Source organism: Motacilla alba, chromosome Z (genome assembly GCF_015832195.1).
Source record: "Motacilla alba alba isolate MOTALB_02 chromosome Z, Motacilla_alba_V1.0_pri, whole genome shotgun sequence".
NCBI lineage: Eukaryota > Metazoa > Chordata > Aves > Passeriformes > Motacillidae > Motacilla > Motacilla alba.
This window is the reverse complement of record NC_052046.1, coordinates 13,403,947-13,427,494: the sequence shown is the minus strand read 5'-3', so window position 1 is coordinate 13,427,494 and position 23,548 is coordinate 13,403,947. Positions and strand designations below refer to the sequence as shown.

Here is a 23,548-nt window from a genome sequence, read left to right as displayed (position 1 = left end):
ATTATCAGAGGCTTCTGTCATAGCAGGCTGGGATTGTTCTTCTGAGCTCTGACATCATTTTCTCAAGGATAGTTTCAAAAAATTAATCTTAGTATATTCTTTAATATCCTCTTATACTTTTTCTTATAGTTGTGTTGTCACATATGCTGTCTTTGGAAGCCTTTGTCTGAAAATACTGTGATGAAATTGTCTTTCAGGTTCCATTTTGGAGTCATCTGAACGATCAATTTCCCTGGTAAAAGGTGGCAGGTCAGAGTATGCAGCAGCCCTGGCCTGGGAGAAAAAGGGGGCCTTTCCAGGACACAGAGTCTTCACAGACTGGCTGGAATCAACAAAGGACAATCCTGTGGTGATTGACTTTGAGGTAAGAGAAGAACAAGAAAAACACTGAGATAGCAAAGACTAACTGCTCTTCATAGAGCTGTGCAGATATTTTTTTCCTGTAAACAGGAATGATGATGTGTGTGATATGCATGTACATACATATAGGCATAACATAAACATACAGAACCTTTATTAGGACAACTTCTTATGCATGTTGGTTTATAAAGCACACTGGTTTTGCATTGTCCATGGACAGTGGTATTAAGAGTGAGAAATGTGAATTACTTGCTCTGGCACCAGCAAGAGCTCAGGCATAGGCAGAGGTTAGTTACTATGCAGGAAAACAGTGCATTGCATCATTCTCTTGTCAGGCCTACATTGCAAAGTGTGCCACATAGCTAAACTGAAATAAAACGGCAATGCCTTCTCTCTGTCCTGCTCCTTTAATGCAGCGTGCCAGTGCTGCTGTGAGTGCACCTAGCTTCTCCCTCCCCAGCTGGTACAGCAGCTGCTCAGCAGCACTTGAGGCAAAGCAGCAAAACCAGCAAAACCTGCCTGAATGCAGCATCCACTGAGGTCTCCTGCTGCAGCTGCTGAACTCCTGAAGGCAACATAGGGATGTCTGACATGACAGGGACTGGATGCCAGCAAACCCTACATCACATAGTGATATGATGTATGGTAGAGAGTGTCCTGAATTTTAGGACATGGTATCCCACTTCGTTGATTCTCCCCTGGCTCACAGAGTCCTAAACTGGGGAGATAAAAGCATTATGAACAGGATAACTTACACATACAGCACTGCTGTGCTCCTTTAAAACATCCATAATTCCTGTGTGATCCTGCTTCACATGTAGGCTGCAGCTCTGGCTACCCCTGCAGTGAGGGCCCTGCTGTGTTTCAGTTCCTGCTGACTGAACAGCTCTCTTGCAGGTGTCCCCCATAGTGGAGCTGGTGAGGAACGTGCCGTGCGCAGTGACCAAGCGCCGCCATCTGTGGAGGGCCCTGCAGGAGCACACGGGCAGGTTCGACCCGTGCCGCTGCGCCCCGTGCCCCAACAACGGCAGGCCCGTGCTCTCGGGGACAGAGTGCCAATGCCTGTGCCCGGCCGGCACCTACGGTGCCAACTGCGAGACGCGGGCTCCTGGTTACACATCAGGTACTTGGGGAGATGGCGGCAGCGTGCCAGTCGAGGCCTTCTGGTATCTCTTTGTTGGGGTTGATCTGCCATAACCTGCCCTTACTAAATCCATAGCACTTCTTACCACATGGTGATGTCCAAAAAGCATAAGAATAAATGTAGAGATTACAAATGAAAAATAGCCATGGCTCCAAAAACAGTGTAAGACACGGTAAAATATTCCTTAGCTACATAATTAAGGTAATCTGAAATGAGTATTCAGCAATAAGGGTGAAGCTGAGATCAAAGATAATTGAGGCAAAAAATTAAGAAACCCATTGCTTAACATTGTTAGTTTCCCCTATAGCCTACTGCGCTTAAGACTAAATGGCTAATCAACATAAAAATTGTTCATTACAGTTTAGAAGGAAAACTCAGTTGTCATAAGGAGAGAGAACACAATCACCATTCTGCAAAATTTAAAGAGCAATTTAATGCAAAAACATTTTTGAATTAAATTTGCACTAGTGCCATACCTAAGAGAAACAAAGGAGATATTATATATGTTTATATTCCCCAGTCAAAAGGGAGCAGAAGTTAGAGTCACTCAGGCAGGTACAGTTCTCATTATATGACCCTGATGAATGAGTATTTTGAAAGAAAAAAACAATTGAAGACAGAGATGAATACAGAAAGTCTATTGCATGCAGAAAAGGAAGGGTCTATATGGAAAAAAATCATGCATGTTTCATGTTGGTACAGGAAATATATGCCAAGGGTTAAGAGAAAACAGTAATAGTAATCTTTTAATGTAACTGGCATAGGATGTAGATTTGGAGTTTAGACATAGTGTTAGAGCTCAGATTTATTTGAAAACTCTTAAAATAATGACCTATCTAAGAAACTTGTCAGTACCATGAAAACACACAAATCTGTGAATGCAATAAAAGTATAAAATATGCTGGTTCTGAGTTTTAATGTTGCTTGCAGCCATAAATAAAAAGGTAAATGTATTTTTGGGTTTTATGAAGCAGCTGGAATTTGACTGAGCACCTTTTGGAAAACTTTACATTCTAGGCGCAATCTATTCCCTTAACCTTATCAAGTTAAAATTTTCTGAAAATGGCTAATATGAATTTACCATCATCCCTCTCATTTGTGGCCTTAAAAGAAATATTGTGAATGGTACTGCTCTGCCAATAAAAGATAGTGTCTCTTTTATTCCTTGCAGTTGCTGTTGATGGCCGATGGGGTTGCTGGTCTGAATGGAGTCCATGCGATGCTTCCTTCAAAAAAAGAAGGACCCGGGAATGCAATAACCCCTCCCCAATGAACGGCGGGAAGCCGTGTGAAGGGCAGTGGGAAGAAGAGGAGGACTGTTATATCTCTGTGTTCACAGACAGGTAAGAAGATCAAAAGATCTCCTTAGTCATGGGATAGTTGAGGAGCGCTCCAGAGTGGCTCTGTGACTACCAAGGAGAAATAGCAGACAGCTTTCTCCTCTCAATGTCTTTGGTGGAGCATAGAAAAGGCAAACTCTGAAAATCTCTGCAATTTGCTTCACATTTTGATTTATTTTTTTTTATTCCTATAAAATTGCTGATTAATTGCATACTAAAGTATGCTTGTAGATCTTGTATGATGCTTTGCGTGGCTTCTTTTCCAAAGCCAAGGCAAAATCTTTTCTTCCTCTTCATTGGAGTTCACAGTTTGTTTTTTTTCCCCTATCCCGTCTTTTCTTAGAGGTTTAGATCTGAAGTCAGTCACAGAGAGAGTTTGGATGAAGCTACCAAGTTTCTCATATTTCCATTTCAAGTATGCCTGATGTACCTTTTTAGCATGGTTTCAACTTCAAATCCTAACCCCAAACTGGCTCATTTTTTTTCATTTTCAAGCCCAAGGCTTCAGGTCTTTTTCCCTCTCCGGAGTGAATAGGAGAGGATTACAAGCAGTGGGCTCCACAGTTCTTTGTTACTCAGTTAGACACCATGAGAGACCAGCCACCTTTAACCACTGCCTGGAAGTAACAGGAATTACGTGGATAATCTAGAGATTTCCTGTTATGTTGTTCTTTGCTGCCTCTTCTTCTTGCTGCACAAAAATATTTAATTAATTATGTTGATACATGCATTTAGCACTTTTTTACTGCTCTCATGCTCCCCCCTATCAACCTGTGGTTTTGTCCACCATCTTTTATTTAACAAAATAAAGTTATAGGGGGAGGATGACACGACACACTTGCAACTCTCCTGACATTCTGCCATTGTAACTTGGTGACATGAATGTTTAAGATACAGCCTTACAGCAAATTTTCACTTTCCAGAGGTGCTCCTTGTATAAATGATGATGAAGCCAAGAGAGAAGAGAATGTCTTGATTGGTGAACCTGAGTCTGGATGTTCTAGGCCAGACCCACCAGAATATGGCTTTATCAGGGTGAGCATGAAAAATGATACAGAAGCAAAGTGTAGTAGTTGCAGAGATTGGAAATTTTATAGCTTCTCTGCTGTATGTGCCTGATATCCAGTCTAGCTACTGTGCTAGTAAAAGCGCTGTGTTCAAGAAATGCTGCAGGACTCAAGCCCACCACACTACACCAGCAACTGAAGAAAAGTCAAGGTAAAATTCATTTCAAGTGGTCCTTGAATCCTTGTTTGGTAACCATGACATCAGTTACTGCAACTGGAAAAAGTTATCATTATATTGGTGAGTGGATGACTCATATTTCAGAGTAGGAAATGCATGCATTCATTATATCTTATCAGGATTTTGCTATTGTTTCCTTTGACAATGCCCAGTCTCGTTACCATAGATCCTTGCAGAGCATTTTAGTGTGGGTGCCTTAATATTTTTTTTTTTTTTGTAGAATGAAAAGAAGCAGTATGCTGTTGGGGAGGAAGTTGAAATTGCTTGTGTGAGTGGGCATAGCCTCATTGGCTATCAATACCTTCGGTGTCTGCCAGATCAAACCTGGACACAGCAACATGTTGAGTGCCAACGTAAGAAAGAGAAAATGAACAAAATGCACAGCAACAAAATAGAAGGGGGAAAAACATACAAAAAATATTTTAATAAAGGTCTTTTAAAAATGAATCTCTAACATATGTTAAAAGATAGCATTTTAAGAAGGTATTTAATGAGGATGTGGCAAAAACATTGTGAGTCACTACATCACTCTTTCAATTCAGAAGTGTTACTATTATGTGCTTTGTGAGGAAATTGTAATATGCAGTGCATTAGAAAATCCTCAGATGGATGCTGCGAGATTCTTCTCTTTTCTAGTTTTAAATAGCTTTAACAAAAGGACTCACCTTTTGTTTTCAGACTTACATAGATATCTTTATGCTGATACAGTTATGAAGAAGAAATCATTCCTACAGAAATTTGTCTACTATCTTTTATATTAAATGGATGATGTGTTTCTAACCATGACCTCCCAGGCTGCCTTGAAAATCTCTACTATAAATCAATGCCTTAAGGATCAGAATCGATCTGTTTGCTAACAAGAGAGATTTCAGTAGTTTTCTAAAACTTGATATAATTTCATTGACTTAGTCTTCATGTTAACAAAAAGAATATACTTATGAGCTTTCTATTGCCATTGACTTTCTTCCACTTACAAAAGAAAAAATTAAAATATGCTGTTAATGGCATTCTTACTATTTTTAAACGGCAAAATTAAATTTCTTATATTGGCATACATTAGAAACATTTTTTCATTATAAAGTTATTACTTGAAAAATATTTTAAAGACTATGATAATGCACTGAAAATTTCTAGACTTAATTATGTTAAATTTTTATTAGTTTTGAATGTCAGACAAATGTTCAGTATTACTGAGTGTCTTTATATGGTTCTTCAGATAAAGCATTATGACTTTCTGTAAATATCCACAGAGCATTAAACCAAAAAGAATTATGCTTTTTTTTATTGTTTGTTACAGCCTCAGTATGCCTCAGGCCACCAATATCTGACAGTGTCACAATTTCCCCATTTAAGCAACAGTACAACATTGGTGAAACAATGAAGCTGAGCTGCCAAGCTGGGTTTATAGTCACTGGTCACACAAAGTATACCTGTGGGAAAGACCTGTCCTGGATACCTCCTATTAAGAGGTCTATTACATGTGAAAAAGGTTAGTATGCCTGCAGATACTTACTGCTTCCATATTGCTGGTATTAACAGTACTGCTTATTTCAGCTAGCTAGAACTAGAAGGCTGATGACTGGGTTTAAGATATATAGCAGCTGTTCATTAATTTTAGGTTTCCTTTGTGTCTCCCATGGTGACAGAATTTCAGCTCTAAACTTCTGCATTAAGTTCAGAAGTTTTGGATGCAATGTACTGTAAACTTTAATAATGAAATTGAGACACTGCAACTGTTTGCTTAAAATCAAAACCAAATCAAACCAAACCCCAACTGCATTAACAAGGCTTTGTGAAAGCAAAGTAGGAAAATGCATTCTATTGAAACTTTAGCTGCTCTTGTTATTTTCCAGTGATTTTTACAAAGACTGATGAAAATACTTGTAACATGCCAACCAGGGAGCTTTTGAAAAGAGAAACTCAGGACAAATAGAAATAAATCCATTTTAGCTTTTATGGTAGGAGTATAAGATATTTCTGCTCACTCCTTACTAGTTACTAGTTCTCACTTGTTTTTTCAGATGTGCTAACCAAAATTAGAGGTATTTGCAGTCCAGGACAAAAACAGGTTGGATCTCAGTGTATTTGTATGTCTCCAGAAGAAGATTGTGGGTAAGTGCTGTAATTAGAAATCAAAGTTTCTCTAATGATAGACCAAGAGGCCATTGTGACACCGAACAGGAAGAGCAGGAAAAGACAACTGCAAATCAAGACTACTCTTGTTCAGATATTAGCTAGCTGTTCCTCTGTATTCAAATTACAGTCCTGTTCGTAGCCTATGAAATATACAATCACAGAATCCCAGAATGGGTCAGGTTAGAGTAGTCCCTAGTGGTCTCCTGGCCCAACCTGCCTGCTCCAGCAGGGTCATCCCATAGCACATGGCACAAGATTGTGTCCAGATGGTGCTTGGGTGTCTCCAGTGAGGGAGACTCCACAACCTCTCTGTGCAAACTGTTCCACCCATAGTAATCCACTTCTTCCCCATGTTCAGGTGGAACTTCCTGTGCACCTCTCACTGCCCCTTGCCTCTCGTCCTATTGCTTGGCACCACCGAGCAGAGCCTGGTCCCTGCTCTGACCCCTCCCTGAAGTCACTGGACATTGATGGACATTGATGAGGTCCCCTCCCAGTTGTCTCTTCTCAAGGCTGAACAGCTTCCACAGCTTTTTCTCATAATAGAGATACTCCAGTCCCTTGATCATCTTTGTAACCTTCCACTGGAACCATTCCAGGAGTTCCATGACTCTGTTGTACTGAGGAGCCCAGACCTACTCTCCACATGTACCTCACCACAGCTGAATTGATAGGCAGGGTCCCTTCCCATAATCTGCAGGCAACGCTCTCTCTAATGAGCCCAATTACATTACTGTAATGAGACACCACAGCACATCCTTTTAATCTGCACTGCTCTCTGCTCCTGGAGGCCCCTGGAAACTCTGGAAACGGAGACTCCTGGAAACTCCGGGAAACTCTTTTCGTCCCTTTATTTCTCCAATGTCATCACCGTACACAAGGAGCATGCAAGAACTATGATCTCTAAGGTTCCTTCCAATCCAAACCATTCTATGATTTTATGATCCTCTTTTCAGAAAATGACTAAGCTCCACAAAATGATGCTGCTTGGAAATGCATGCACCTTCTAGGAATGAATTCACTCAGTAATCAAGAACAATACAGAAAAAAGGAAACTACAAGCCACATGACGGTTCCTGCTTGCCCTTGGTCCCAAGACACCTGTGCCTCAGAGAGAGTTGCACACACAGCTGCAGGGATGCATTAACTCAGAAAAGCCACCACAGCCCAGTGGAAATTTCACATCCCTGTGGAGCTAACAGCTTCTCCTTTTTCCTGTACAGATACATGTCCTTCACCACCCAACGGCTGGACAGGACCAAAGCTTCCCCATCTCACAGCACTTGTTTTATCAGGTGCAGGTCCTGCAGCAGCTAGGGCAGCCTTAGGTCTTTAGGTGAATCTCCAGCCTGGCCATAGCTTTGCTGTGTTTCATCTGATTCTGATGTACTGTTTAAAAGTATGGACTTGTTCCATAGCCAGCTAAAATAATTCTTCTTTTCTTCCTTTGGGCAGCCACTACTCAGAAGACATCTGTGTGCTGCATGCTGTTTCTGAACAGAATGTGACCAAGCCCAGCTGTCAGTACTCAGCTGAAATGTGCCTTGGAGTACAGTCATTTCATTTCTTGCATACTGGCCCTTGCCATGGTAATTCCAACCTAGACTGGGCTATTGAGAGGGCAAAGCTCTCTACAAATAGCTTGAAGAAAGTGCCTTGTGGCTATGACACCTGCTATGACTGGGAGGATTGTCAAGGTATGACTTTTGACTTGTGAGATTCAGCCATCCCTTTTGATCTAAAAGTAAAATGCGCTTTCACTGCTCCAAGAACAGGATTTACAGATATCGCGGTCCCTCTGGGCACACAGAGTGTGAAAATGTGGTCAGTCCTGTGTCCCTGCTACCTAGGGTTACACTTAGATATGTGCTTTTTCCCTTTACTTACTACTAGTGTAGTGTTGTTACTTCCCATTAGACAGGTGCAAGAGGAACTTGGAAATGAAGAGATTTTTTTCAGGAGAATTAACATTTGAATCTTTAATCACAAAAATGTAGTTGGTAATATTTTCACCCATTCCTTTTAAGGCTACTAGCTCCTAGCTTGTACTTCAGGAATTAATTTGGGCCACATCCTCTATAACATATAATTAAATTGTGAAATTAAATCATGATACTACTTCAAAAGCAAGACTGGGGCCATCAGGCTTAATGGGATTTTAATGGCAAAATTTGCAAATACCCATATGTGAAAACTGTGTTTATCAAGAGTTTTAATGAACTAGCTAAGCTGGTAAAAAAACCTAAGAGGATTATTTTCTGAACAATATTGTGCAGCTTGGCTATTTACTGTGTAACCAGGTGATAAGAGCAGTAGGTTTTTCTGTAAATGTCTGAGGTGGTGACTGGCTCTGCTCATATCAAGTGTTTGCCAGGTAAAGGCTGAGTGACAGACACACTCACTCTGTCCCTTGCTGCCAGAGACAAATCTGATTTTTATCACACCTGGTCTACTTAATGATATATAAAGCAACAGCAGTGTGCAGCAATCCTAAGCCTCTGTTTTGAAGATGCAAGATTTCTGCAGCAGAGAATTTGAAGTAAATATGGCTGTAAAATTACTGCATGACCTGCTGTCCCTTGTGGACTCAAGCAGAGGGCTGACCAGGTGTGTTCATCAATGGACATGCTCTGGTGGAACCTCTAGGTACCATGTTCTCCTGGGAAAAAGGTGGTAATTTTTTAAAAATTACTTATTCCAGAGCCTCTAAGAAGCCTAATTCTGCTTCCACTGTGCAAGTGTCTTCAACCTGGATCTTGTGCCAGCACAGCACTTCAGTGTTTTTCTCTCAAAAGCCTACAGAGGAGCTCTATTCAGAAAAATAAGAGAAAGGGGAGGAAAATATTCTAAATAAGATTAATTATCAGTGTGATGCTCAAGAGATTAGAACTGGAGCTTTTACCATCTCCACAGAAGTCCACTTTTCATGAGTGTGCACAAATATTTGGGAAATTAATGTTTTGTTTTTCCTGAAAGTGAATAGTTGGTATCAACACAGGGACAGAACATACTGCAGAGAAGATACTGCAGTACCATGAAAGAAGCTAAATGGAGGAAAGCACACATTTTTCATGCTTTAAAAAACTGAAGGCAGAAACTCTGCCTAGGGAGTTTCTGGGAAAGAATATAAAGAGTCAGAACCTGATTAGATCAGAAATAGGTAATGAAATAACCAGCAGGACTGAGCTTTACCACAGGCCAGCAGTAGGTAGTTTAGTATTCATAAAGTGAGCTTTAATGAAATAGGAGCTGACACAATATGGACCTTAAGACTCCATTTCATAGCAAGATTGTGTTCAAGGATAATTGGGAAAAGAAAGTCAACTTAATATATCTTTGTTTAGAAGAAAAGTCAGGGAAAGCCAGTGGATAAAAATAGTTAGATCAATTCTGCTTTTGTATGGGCCATTGCTGAAAAAAACCTGTTATTTAAAGCTGATTATGCCTCTATTCCTAATATCCAACCACCTAGTCAATGCACTACAGGCTTTTCATAACTAATATATCACAAATATCCACTAGTGTTTTTCCCTGTTGGACTTTGAAATGTCATCAAAATATAAAATCTGGTTTTAGTCATCACATTTGTTGCTGTATTTCCACACATTTATTCCCAGATACAAAGACCCAGTGCTCCTGCCTGATGCCTTACCAGTGCCCCAAAGGAGACATCCACCCTCACTGCATCCAAATGGAGACGACAGGGAGGAGGAGGACAGTCAGTCATTGCATGCTGGCAGCCATGAAGTGTGCTGGCGTCAAACTGCAGGTGCTGGAGCAGGGGAGCTGCCTACCATAACCCATTTGCTCTCTGCACATGATCATTGCATCAAATGCAAACTGAGCCACCCACGGAAAAGCTTGGTTGGTTATGAAAGGATAAGTGGATCAAAACAAAAGGATGAGAAGAAAAATCCAGCTCGTTTAACAGCTTTTTGGGAGAAGAGTGGCAGTGATGTTTTTGTCTGAAAATGACCTGGTCTCAGGAGTATAAGGGACAACTTGTCATTGCTGGCACCTCTGGGGATGTGCAGAGGAAGGGAGGGGAGCAAATGGAAAGGGAGAAAAAGAAATATTGCCTTAGGTCTCCCCTAGAGCTGGATGAGACTTTTCCTTTCCTCAGCCATTTGTTGCTTTGTCCTTGTGCTTGCGACTGCAGTTCACTCTTGTCTCACTGGCTGATTTCCTGCTGTATCATACAGGCAGACAGAGCAAGCACTTCAGCACCACTTCTGACATCAAATGGGGAAGGGGTAACAAGAAGCTACCTGCAGTCATGGTACAAATGGAAGGAGTAATACCAAACACTGAAAACCACAATTACGCAATGACTGTGTGAAGTCATCAAAATGATGTGATTTTTAATTGGAGTAGCTGAAGGGAGGAGGTGTTTGCTTTCTGTGTTTGTTCACTGGATTTCAGCTTTAGGCAGAAAGCCCAAAGCCTAAAGCTTGGAGAATTCCTATGGTACTCTTCAACATGAATTAAGAATGTTTGTACTTCAAATATAAAATAAACCTTTAATGAACAATGCACTGGGGAGAGTCCTACTGCAACATGTGGTTCTACTTGGAGTGGCTGTACATGGAGTCTGCAGAAATACATCACAATCAGATTCCTTGTATATAATTGCATCAGCATCAAATCTGAGAGCAATTGCATGGGGCACCTCAGCCCAGCCACGGTCCATGCCCCCAGCATTCCTTGGTCACAAATTCATTACTTCTGAGCAGTTGCAACTAGAATTTTCTCTTCAGCACTCAGAATTTCACAAATCTGAGTATAAATCTACCTTTTAAGAAGGGGGAAACTGAACTTCACTTCTTTCTTTACCAACAGACATCAGAACAATGACAATCAGGAAAAAAGCCCCACAGATAGAAAAGAATCATAGAATTTGCTGAGCTGGAAAGGACCCATATGGATCACCAAAGTCCAACTGGCCCTGCACAGGACACCCCAAGAATCACACCATATGCCTGAGAGCATTGTCAAAATGCTTCTTGGACTCAGATATCTTGATGCTGTGACCACTTCCCTGGTGTGCCTGTTCCAGTGCCCAACCATCCTCCAGGTGAAGAACCTTCTTCTAATAGCCAGCTTTAACCTCCCCTGACACAACTCCAGGCCATTCACTCTGGTTCTGTCACTGATCACCACAGAGAAGAGATCAGTGCCTGCCCCCCTCTTCCCCTCATAAAGGAGTTGTAGCTGCAGTGAAGTCTCCCCTCAGCCTCCTCCAGGCTGAACAGAACAAGTGCCCTCGGCTACTCCTTGTACAACCTCCCCTCCAGACTCTTCACCATCCTCATGGTCCTCCTTTGGACACTCTCTAATATCATGTCTTTTTTATGTTGTGGCACCCAAAACTACCCGAAGCACTCGAGGTGAGCCCACCCCAGTGCAGAGCAGAGCGGGACAATCCCCTCCCTTGCCCAGCTGTTGATGCTGTTCTTGATGCCCTCAGGACACGTTTGGCCCTCCTGGCTGCCAGGGCACTGCTGGCTCACCTTCATCTTGCCAACAACCATGCCTTTCCATGCCACTGCTTTCCAGCCTCTCATTTCCCAGTCTGTCCATACATCCAGGATTGACCTGTCTCAGATGCAGAATCAAACATTTTTCCTTGTTGAGCTTTATAATATTGGTGATTGATCAGCCCTTTCATCAAGGATTTCTCTTTCCAAATTTGTATCTTCTGCAGATAGTATCTACTCGTATCTAGTAACTACTATCTGCAGATAGTATCTCTTCCAGTCCTGCATCCAAAGTTGCTTTTGAAGATGCACAGGGCCCATGATGGAGCCCTGAAGAACTCCATACATGACCAGCTGCCACTCAGATGTGACTCTAGTCACTACAATCCTTTACATCTGACACATCAGCCAGTTGCTCACCTGTCGCATGATGCCTGAGAAGAATCCATTACTGAACAACCTGCCCTATGTGTGTCACCCCTTGCCAGAGGCTGGGCAAAGTCACCTGTGAGCTGGCAGTGGGCTGGATGTGAAGTGGTTATCTTTCCCTACAAAGAAACATATTTGGGATGTTGTCAAGCTCCCTAAAGCAGCAGCTAATCTCAACTTGATGGAGCTCAAGGAAAAGAAGAAATTAATCCTCCTGCTAAAGACAATAAATGTATGCTTTCTTGCTTAAAATTTATAGTAAAAATTATTATAAAAGCCTGAGACAGGCTTTTCTTTGTAGTTCTATAGCACTTTCCTCTAGGTGAAAATCTATAGTAATATGCTAGTGGTGACCTAGGAGTGAGTTGCAAATTCGATTATGTTTAGATTGGGTTTTCGTGCCCTTGTTTCTTCCTGCTGGTTGCATTCTGTGGAGAAAGAATCACTCAGAATGGTTGTGTATGCTCTCTGCACCACCAACAAACAACAAAGATTTCTTGCTCCTGATCCTCTAATCTTAATACTAGCTTTTCATTACAGGCCTCTGATTCCTGTCCATTTGACTGTCTAGCAAAGTTTCTGATACAGGGAATTTTTTATCCCTGATATTTTTCACCATGATAACTTGTCAGATGAAGTTATTTCCTGGTAAACCTAAGGCAGCCAGGTGCTCTCTGACTGCCCCCACTTCTCCATCACTTCTGGTCTCAGTGGTTCTGTGCTGTGCAAGTGCTTGCAGTAAGACTTGCTTTGTTCTCTCTTGCTGATGGGGATTATTCCCATAGGTTCTGCTTTGCAGTTGAGCATTACAGCACAGAATGGAGGCATCACCTGCCACTCACTAATAAGGGGATGATTCTGCCATATACTGAATCAGAGGATTTTCAGCATGCTGAAATAAGTGGGATTTTTACTGTTTGCTTCAGTAGGGTCTGGATTATACTTCACAAGGACTTTGGGTTTGCTCTTGTGCTCTGTCATAGGGGTCCCCAACCCTTAGATCAAGGGCTGAAATTCTTTAATATTTCCTGCAGCATCTGTCTTTTTCTTAGATGTGATGACTTATATTAGGTAATGATAGTTTTCTTGTTCACTGTGGGCCATCCCTCCTTTGCCATTGTAAGCTCCAAGTAACTTGATGGATCATTTCCTTGGGCCATAACTTATAATTGGAGTAGATACAGCAAACCTGAAGTGAATCTGTCAGGGTAACCTAGGTCACAGAGACCTTACCAATTCTCAAAGGACATCTTGATAATGCAGCTTCTCTACTGCACAGAAAACCCCTGTCTATTTGGTCTTAACATTAGAGAGGAAGCATCATCCAAAATAAATATAATGAGCCTTTCCATGCAAATTTCTGTACAAATTCCAACATATCTAATTGTTCACTAGCACAAGAGTGTGTGTAATATATACAGAATACACTTACCAGGGACTGAGACAGCTGAAGCATGATTCAATAGCTGGACAATTAGCACTGCTGTTTGTCTCACCTCAGCTTCTATATAAATACTTATTACAATGTGGAATGCAAAATTTGAGAAAATATAGAGGAGGACTGAATAGTGTCTGTTACAATGTTTATCCTTATACAACCTCAGAAACGGGTAATCTAGAGTTTTCTTTAAAGGTTTGAAGGTAAATCAAATACATAGTTTTAAATATCAATTGCCAAACTTTTGCTGATGAGCCACAGCTTAGTTGCAGCAATTATTGTTCCTTGTTGCAAATATGAAAACATCTGGTATGAAATGTTTGAATCCTGGTGTCTTTATATTTCAGATGCTTTGAGAGTGGTAATTATCTCTTGATTTAAGATTTTGGTGCAAAATAAGACTATTAAATGCAAAACTGCTAGACATTGTAAACATGATAGAAAATAGGCACCAGTGGTTTTGCTAGTAACACTTTCCCAGTGAATGATAAAAGAGAGACCATCTCAGCTAGTGCTTTTCCGGTAAGTTCTGGCAGAGCCCATTGCTGTCCAGCACACTCTCAGATTTGCACTCCAGAAAGGGCAGGGATGCATCTCCAGCAGCAGTGTAAATTGTGGCATTCATGATAGCTCCAGCTCAACATTCTCAGTTGTGTATTCAGAGGAAACAGAAGTCCATCACATTTCTTCTCACCCAGATGTTCTTGAGCTGTAGGCTTTGACTATTTTTTTCAGAAAAGGGAAGCTTCAACTGTATGTGTAACAGAAACAATTCAGTTCCACTGATGAAGGGTTATGGAATAAAGATGCCACAAATAACATGCTTTTAAAACCAAAACTTAACTGAATTATGGAAAATTTTGCTCACAGATGTCAATTTTACTACAAGGGGAGGTCTTTGAAGAGGTCCCTAGACTGTGTCTTCATATGTGGGTTGCCATGAAGATTTCCAACGCAGATAGATCTGAGCAAGCTGAACTTCATTCCTTGATTATCACAAAGAAGATGCCCCCAAAAGGTTTATGGCTGCACCCAAGTTAATCATCCTTGGCTGTCCTTTTAGTCAGTTGAGAAGAGAAACAGACCCTTAGAAGACAGAATTTCTGTCTTAGACATCTCAAGCTGGGTGAGTCATGTCCTAATGGTGCCTGTCTTCCTGTGCTGACTTTGAAGGAAGGTAGGGGGTGACTAGGACAAATACAAATATTTATGCTATAGATTTCCAAAACTGGATAAAACTTTCCTACTTCTGTTTTTGAAAGAGAATATGTTTAAGATGTTTAATTCATACTTAATTTCCAGCACCAAATTATTTGTCTTCCAGATCAGCACTATTTGTATCATCACTACTTTTCTGGAATAACTGGCTCCATCCACAAAAGACCAAAGCTGTTGAGGGGTTCAGCTGTGATAACTTCAGGCTGGCTCCTGAAAGGGTGCTGAGCACCAAACGAGGTGTCTGTGCATCCTTCCCCCTGCATGTTCTGTCAAACAGAAACCAGCCAGAGTAATTTGCACATAGGTGGAAGAGATGAAGGTGTCTGTCTGAGACACCGTCAGCCACGACAGAACAGGGATGGGGGATGGGTGATGGGTTGTGCATCCTGCCCAGCTCATTACCCAGAGAGAACAGTTATTCCTGGACCTGCAATAACCAAACCCAGAGCAGACAGAACTTGATATTAACTGTTGTTCATTTTTTAATTAAGCCTTGTTGCTAAAATTCCCATTTTATCTTTGGAAGCTGTTACTTCCATAATTTGTGGGGTAGCAGAGCCTTTCACCCAGCATCATCCTTATCTGGGGAAATAATTTACCCAGAACACATATGGTATCTCAAGCATTAGGGCATGAGGGGTGCAGGCACACTTATGGCTCAGCCCAGCTTTTCATGGGAATTCCCAATCTATGCATGGCCCAGAAAACTGTTTCAGCCTCTCAAGGCCACCAGGCCCTGCTCCTCCTGGTCACTGACCTTGCTGGTTGGGATCCCTGCCCATGGACCAATAAACCAGGCTAGCCTTGGCTTGTCCCCATCCCCCGGAAGGTGCCCAGCGCTGTGGCTGCCTGGCTGTCCGGGTGTGGGGTGGGGAGTGGACCTATTGGAATGAACCCAAAGGAGGCCACAAAGATGATCAGGTCCTGGAACATCTCTCCTATGAGGGAAGACTGACAGAACTGGGGGGGCTGTTGGAGAAGACCCTTGAGAGACTTTAAAGCACTTTCCAGTATCTAAATGGGGCCCCATAGGAGAACTGGAGAGGGACTTTTTACAAGACCATGTGGTGATAGGACAAGGGGAAATGACTCCAAGTTGAAAGAGGACAGATTTAGATTAGATATTAGGAAGACATTCTTTACTGTGAATGTGGTGGGGCACTGGAACAGGTTGCCCAGAGAAATTGTGACTACCTCAGGCTGGACATGACTTTGAGCAGCCTGGTCTAGTGAAAGATATCCTTGCCCATGGAACTGGGATTGGATTAAAAGATCTTTAAAGGGTCTTCCAATCACAAGCATTTTATGATTTCATGATTGGTTTGAGCTACCAGAAATTGCTTGCTGCCCTGGGGGTCCTTAGGGAGACACGGCCCCTATGGCGCGCAGCAAGATGAAGAAGCGCACATTTATCTGTAAATCAAAAACATGTCAGCAAGTGCAAACTTACAATGATATTTTTTTTACTGGGCACATAACCTGGTTACCAGGGACTTTCTCCTTCTCATGTTCTCTGCTGCTGAGACCTTGCTAAATAATAGAATCAGTCTCCCTCTTTTATTAGATTCTTCTGTAAGTATAGTGTAATTGTTCCACTGATAGAAGAGCCTTAGCTTTTATGTGATACCTTACTTTTCAGACAAATCAACTACAAAAAATCATCACATGAGTGATTGTGGGTAACTGGGCACCAAGTATGAATTTCAGGCCCATGTGTTAAGGTCAATGTGACCTATGTGTTAAAACCCACTCAGGGAGAAAATAAAGCTGATTATCTGCACTTTCCTCAGTTCACTGGCTGTTTATATGTATTTCAGGAAGGCTTTCTGACACAGTATTGTAAAGCAGCCAATCTGTAGCTTCATATTACCAGTCCCGAGAGAGAGCTGCAATAAACAGTAAAGCAGAAATGAGATCTGTTCCTGGAAATCAGCTCAGCTAGAGGCAATTGAAACTTATAGCAGAATCAACCATGACTGGTTGAAAGCACTTAATTTTTTTGTTTTTCTCAATTTCCACAATTGCTGTTTATGAGGCACATCTAATCAGGAAGATCCAGGTTATATTAAGGAGGTGGCATATGTGTCACTATCAAAGCCTCTTTCCAGAAATGAGTCACTGAACATACCACCAGCCACTCTGGGGGGTGCAGAAATGAGGAAGGCCCTGACCTCATTGAAACCCATCAATGCTTCCCCCAGCACAGCTAGATAAGATTACAGAAAAGTGGTGATCTTGATTTACCAGGAAAAATATCTATTAGAAAAACACATCTTGTCCAAGGACTACAGGGACAAATAACCATGACACACACCAGCCAGGCTGCTGGATTCAACAGGCATTCTTCAGATTTTAGAAGGTAAAAGTCAGTTAGACTTCTATCAGGTTTGGGGAGTACAGAGCTCTAGAGATACTTGTGTCCTTGTCAGAGCTGTAGAATAGAAGATAATGAAGCCATGTGACCAATACCTGATTGAAAATGTCTCAATCACCCACAACCTCTCTTTCTCCACCTTGGTCCCTGTAACTGTGACATTGACATGAATTGGCTATTGAAAAGAGAAAGTCTTAGTGAGGATTGGATGGAGACCTGCTACCACTGGGAAATGGATTCTGTATAACTATCAAATGCCTTGATTTAGGTCCACATTTTCAATGCTAAATTTGATGGCCAGTCCTTGGATTAACAAAAATTCTATGATTTCTGATTACAAAGCTTTGTACTGCATGTAATGACCTGCTGATTTCATTTGCGAAGGTTTGAAAGGTAGAAATGAGCCCGACAAAAAAGTACCTCTCATGAAATCATTTTGGGAGCTAAAAAAGTATTTAGAAAATAAATAGCACTTCAGAGTTGGACTTCAGCAATGGCGTAATTTCCTGGAAGTATTTCAGAACAGTTACTTTATAAAGCAGTAGCATTTAAGATTTTATTGCTTGTTTAAGTTCAGGATGCTTTTAGAGAGAAGTGGTTTTTGTTCTGTGTTCCCAGAAGCAGCAGAGAAGGGTCACCATAACATTGCAGCCATTTCTCTCCTCTGTCAAGCAGCCTGGTAGTATCTGTGCGGCTAAAATGAAAGAGGACCAGGCATGGGGTCCAGAAAGTGGCACATGATTATGCTTCCTGTTGAATTATTTAATGTGATTTCGGTGTGTACTAGCTGGTTCTCTCCCAAAAGAGCATTTGAGGCCAACTAAACCACTCACATGGGCCAGGGACTGTTTCCAGCAATACAACAGTTTTTGTGGAGTTTGCTGGCTGGATGTGAGCAGACCTACATCCCTTTGCCTCTGGGACTGCAAAATGAGGCCTGTCCAGTTTTATTTACTGTTACAATCACTGGTTATTTGCTCTTTCTCAGGAATTCCCAGACTTGATTTACTTTATCCACATGCCCATATCTGTTATGAAACTCCCTAGCACGCATTAAGGATGGACAACAGTCTCTTAGGGACAAGCAACAGTCCAAAGGGTCAGAGCTCAGGGCCAGAGAAATGTTCCAGTTTTTGGAGAATAAATTAAACATGACATAGTGTTTCAGTCATCTGAGACATCTAAAAGGGGTTGGGAAATTTTAAGAAACCAAGATGTCTTCTCAGTATTGACCAAATCCTCAAGCAATATTACCTAGGTGTCTTCAAGCTCTTTTAAATAAAACCTGCATGGTACAATACCTGATGGTATTAGATTATAATCTCCTCATATCCTTGGTTTTGTTTGCTAGGGAATAATTTCTTAATAAATAGATGTGAAATCCTGGGTTATTGGATTAGAGTCTGTGAACACATGGTTGTTTTGTCTGTGAAATTCCTCTGAGAGTTACTGTGTCAACATTTGTTGTGCAATACTTTTATTTGCTGTGTAACAGGGTGAGACCAGCAGTGAGTTTTCCCGTAAATGTAAATTTTTTCTTGGCTGACACAGCTTGCAGGGCCCTGCTAAAAACATCTGGGTAGTGGCTGCATTCCTTACTGACTTGATGGGTGTGCCTGGGGGGTGTGTGCAGGTATGTGTGTGCCCACAGTTGTAAAACTACAAATTTATTGGAGGGACTGGAAAGACTTAGCACTGGCCAATACCAGTACATGTCTTAGTGTCTTGGATTCCTTTTTAGCTTTATGATATATATCCCATCATTCTAATATCAACGAGACCTGAGAAAAACCTTGAGTGCAGCAGCAAAACAGCACAAGCAGTCAGTCCCTGTTAGTCCTTGCAGTTGTGGCTGGCACAGCTGCGCCCTGCTCTTTATTTGTGGCACCTCGTAACAGCCTTAAAGATGGCTGAAATCTCAAAGCACTGCCCGGTGTTCATCAATCCATTCCAACCTCCTCAGTGCTTATTAGCTAGCCAGTGTATTTCCCCCGTGCAGCTACATGGTCTCCAGACCAGTCTATCTTGTGTCTAGACAGCTTAAAGAGCAGGAAGAGTTGGTATACATCGCCTAAAACAATCTCTGGGATTCACAGAGATCCGGTTGTCTCCAAGTGAGACTTTACTGGTGAGTTTCCATAAAAGCTGGTTGAAGAAACAATGTAGTGAGAGAAAAAGAATAAAAGCCAAATTATTCTGTAGATAATGTTCCCAAATTTTCCCTCTGAGAGACACAATACTTCTCCCTCTTGCTACAACCGGTGTTTGAAGAACTAGGAGAAGTTTGATTGCATCTTGGTGGGAATTTCGCATACTGAGAAAGACAACATCCAGTATGTGTGTTCTGAAAACATTGGTATATAGTGAAATAAAGATGAAAATCCTGTTTTCAGGTCTGTATCAACATGTATGTGTTCTGGGAGATGATGTGAATAAATTCACTCTCACTCAAGAAATGCCAGCTTTGGCATCTTTTTCTATTTGGAGAGGATTTGCAGCAGCCTTTGCTTCTACATGTGCCTGAACTAACTGCACAAACAGAATGCTGTAACCAGCTTTATGTACATCCCAGTAATTACACAGCTGTCCTCATCATAAGCTTTGATAACCAGAGTAATACTTCCCAAAATGAAAGAACATTGCTTGTGTTGGTTAGCTGTCTGTTGAGATCAATAATGCCTGTAGTATGAACAAGTTCAGTTATCAACATAAATAGCATAATTATTCAGAAAGTGAATAATACAATCACTTTAAAAGTCAAAGTGTAATTGATTTGAACAGTGACTTATAAAACCATGGCTTTGCTTTACCAGAAGCTACTGATCAAGTCTTGTTAAACAATCACTGACCAAAAGCACTGCTGGCAGCTGTTTGCCACTGCTTATCTCTTGCTAAAGTTTATTTTGCATATTCACACAATACAGTTCTTTGAGACTGCATAACAAAAATCCATTTAGAGAAGTGCTAAAGTGAGTTGATAGTTTTCCCTTGCATGTTATGGCATAGAACTCTGCTCACTGGTCCCTGACCACAAGAAGTGAAAGAGCCACCTAAGGAACACATGCAGGAGAGGTTGCTCAGAGGTTGAGCTCTGAGCAATTAGCATGCCTCCTGAGTTGAGCCAGAAGATCCAGTGTGCCAACAGCATCCTTCTGCTGGTCAGAAACAACTCCTTTGTGTTTTGCAGTAGAGAGAGGAAGAAATCAATAGCAGTTTATATTCCTGTGCCCCCTGTCATACACAGTAATGTTTTTGCTGTTACTTACAGTGGCAGCTCATCATAGAAAGCAATACGGCAGAGCCAGAGTGTGGTGGAAAAGGAGGTGATCTGTAATAGTTATGAACGTGGTGATGCAATGGCTTTAGGTGGTAGCAAGACCAGGGCAGGAGGTTATTGAATAAGATTCTATTTGGGCTGGAGAGAGAATGAACAAAGAAGCAATGCAACAGCTCTCAGACTGAAAGCAATTGGTAAAATCATCAGGTGTAAAGAAATTGCGATGGTGTTTGGTCAGGTTATGACTGGCAAAGAGGAGAAACAGCAAGTTAAGCCCTGCAAGAAGAGATGGAAGAGTGGAATTGCACTGACAAAAGCTCTCTAAAGAAGATATTAAGAGAACAGGGAGAAAAGGGACTTCTCAATGGTGGGGAAAAATATATCTTGTAAACGTTGTTTTTGAGAGCTTTTTCATGTTTTCAAGTTATGTTCTACCTCAAAACATTTTTTCTTTCAGCAAATGGTGTTTTGCTTTTGGCAGGGCATTAAACTGCTGATCTGTTTTCATCTGGGAGGGTCTTGCCCAGGGCTGCAAATCAGGGAGTGCTTTGGGAATCACAGCATCCTGCTTCATGCATCTCTCATTCTGTAAGGTAAAGGATGCCTACAGGTCACAGGGGATGAGCCCAAGGAGCCATGACATGCACACTGAGGAAATACAGTCCACAGGGAAAAAAGAGATTTGCAAAGGATACCTCACTGTAGTAGTGCTAATATTACTACTTTAACAACAGCAGGTTGGTACACACAACTTGCTATCCTTCAGTTAGTCTCCAGATATACAGTGGTTTGAAATCTTGTCTATGCAGGTGGACTCCCATCTGGCAGGAATTTGGGAAGATTCTCCCATGTCACTGTATAGGCAGACAAATTTCCTATCACTCTGCAGATGTTTATTTTCTGCTCCCAGGTTAGGATAAAAATATATCAGAAGAGTTTTATTCCTTCCTAGATTTGTAGTAGCTTTCTGGCTGTTCTGCTTGGAAATATTCCACATCTTATGCTTAAACTGCAGACACTACTGCTCTGTGATAGTCCTGATGTATTCTTCCCACCTTCACTTCTAGGGCATCTCCTTTTTCCAGCTTGTCATTTTCCACAAACGGAGCCTGTCACATGGTTGTTTGAGCAGAAGTCTAGTTTTGTGGTCCCTTCAATAGTGTATGAACCTGTAGTTTATCTTTTAAAAACAGGTAATGCATTATTAGTTCTGAAAGGTATGGATTCTTCATTACCTTTCATGAAAATAGGCAGATGGGGAGAGGAAGATCTCTCCTATGTCTGCCCCAAGGGGACAGACACAGTGCAGACTTACTTCCTATTACTCCAATTATCTACACCAAAAATAAATTCCTAGAAAACCAAGGTTTAATAGTGCTGCTGCTTAGCAGACCACCTTTTTGTGAGAAAGCAACAAAGGCTGAATTTCATCCCACATTCTGATAATGTTTACCAAAGAGTGTTAACTAGGAGAAATTTTTTCAGCATTCCTGTTTTACAGAGATCCCTCCATTCTGTTCTTGTACCTACTGCTCTGCAACAGGCAAGCCTTTTTACTGAGCAGTTTGTGATATCTTCTAAGTCACTGGCCTCAGGTGATCTTAGCAGTGTGGACAACAAGCTTACGCTAACTACCTAGTTCTGTTTAGCTTACCTTGATCTGAGTTAATTTTAATCTGTCACAGCTGTTCAAAGCTCAGGTCATCTAATATCAAACCCCTCCCAAGTATCCTGATACATGGTCATAGGAAAAATACATCGTCATTTAATTCAGGTAAAACAAAGGGGTTTACCACTCTCTGCCAGGTAATTTTGCTAATCTTATTGATTACATGGAACAACTCCTGTTGTTCCCCTCATCTGACACTGATGAGGGGAACATTCATTCATCTGATTGTGGTTTCATACTGAGAAAAACTGTCCTGCATTTATTTGTCAGTTTAATATCAGTATAGTGGACCACAGTGACTGGAGATGCTTCTGCTCTGAAAGGGACAAAGTGTGGCCACAGACATGCATACCATAGGAATGACTGCATGACTGGACAGTTTCATCCCAGACACTGGTCCTACATGAACCTGTTTTTCTTTCAATGAGTAGACATATTCCTTTGAAGAAAACATCTATTTATTTACCTTACTTTTCCCCTCATGCAGCATTAGGCTGCCAGGTAGTTGGTTAAAAAACAAACAAATAAAAGCCCATAATATCTATTCTAAAACTCTGTAAGATGTACTCAGGTTTTCAGGAGGGGTGATGAAACTGAAATGCCCCTGATGTGGCAGGGAAGTCACAAGTCAGGCGGGGAAAGGAACGTGGTATCACAGTAGGAGGGAGAGCAGATCCTTGCTGGACACCTTCAGTCTAGCAGGAGGAGGGAATGTGTCTGTGAGGAGCCCACAGAGAAGGAGCTGACTGGGCTTGGAAGTAGGAAGGGAAAAGATGGAGTGGGTAATTAGAAAGAAAAAGGAGAGAGAAAAAGTATTCAGATGGGTCAGATAAACAGTGAGATGTCAGGGATCGCATGAAGCATCTGAAATGCAGCCTTCATTAATATTTTGGCTGCCTTATCTCAGACTAATTTATTTTATGGACATGGAGAGCTGTTCCTGCTGATGTATTGAGATGATTATCTGGCAACTTTATTGTTTTTTGAAACAGGAATTCTCAATGTTTCTTGAGGCTCTGTGCTAGTTTTCCTCCTTTCCCTATGTTTGAAGGCATGAATCACCAAGTCATTATATCTCTGTGCTATCTATCAGGAAATTTCCCAGTGATTTTTTTTCTTGCCTTGATCAGATACAGAAGCTATTGCTGCCCAGTAGACTCATGGTCCAATCATATGTTGTGCCAAATGCCACAAGAAAAAGGTTAGAAATTGTGGACAAGAGACTTGAGCGTCATCAAGTAAGCAAACATTTGCTCTACAAACTACTACTTACTACTCCAGAGCAAATTATAAAGACAAAAAAGCTGACTAAATTTATTTGGATTTTATTCTACTTATTTTCATCTGTATGCTATTCACAAAAATTTATTATTTGCTCAAGAAGAAAAAAATAACCAAAACCCACAACCTGATATTATTTTCCAGACAGCTGGAAAAGGTT

General features: G+C 41.3%; 1 protein-coding gene across 2 annotated transcripts in view; it reads left to right on the top strand.

Annotated features, from left to right (window-relative positions):
- The window catches only part of C6 (complement C6), a 34,862-nt gene extending 12,575 nt beyond the window's left edge, over positions 1 to 22,287 (top strand). For both annotated transcript variants that reach the window (XM_038125069.1, XM_038125070.1), the window contains exons 11-20: positions 198 to 364; positions 1,258 to 1,483; positions 2,676 to 2,847; positions 3,768 to 3,879; positions 4,310 to 4,442; positions 5,387 to 5,578; positions 6,111 to 6,201; positions 7,681 to 7,922; positions 9,843 to 9,994; positions 10,428 to 22,287. In XM_038125069.1, the coding sequence (XP_037980997.1) occupies positions 198 to 364; positions 1,258 to 1,483; positions 2,676 to 2,847; positions 3,768 to 3,879; positions 4,310 to 4,442; positions 5,387 to 5,578; positions 6,111 to 6,201; positions 7,681 to 7,922; positions 9,843 to 9,994; positions 10,428 to 10,523 (1,583 nt within the window). In that variant the 3' untranslated portion in view covers positions 10,524 to 22,287. The remainder of the gene's footprint in view (positions 1 to 197; positions 365 to 1,257; positions 1,484 to 2,675; positions 2,848 to 3,767; positions 3,880 to 4,309; positions 4,443 to 5,386; positions 5,579 to 6,110; positions 6,202 to 7,680; positions 7,923 to 9,842; positions 9,995 to 10,427) is intronic.
- Positions 22,288 to 23,548: the final 1,261 nt, after the last annotated feature.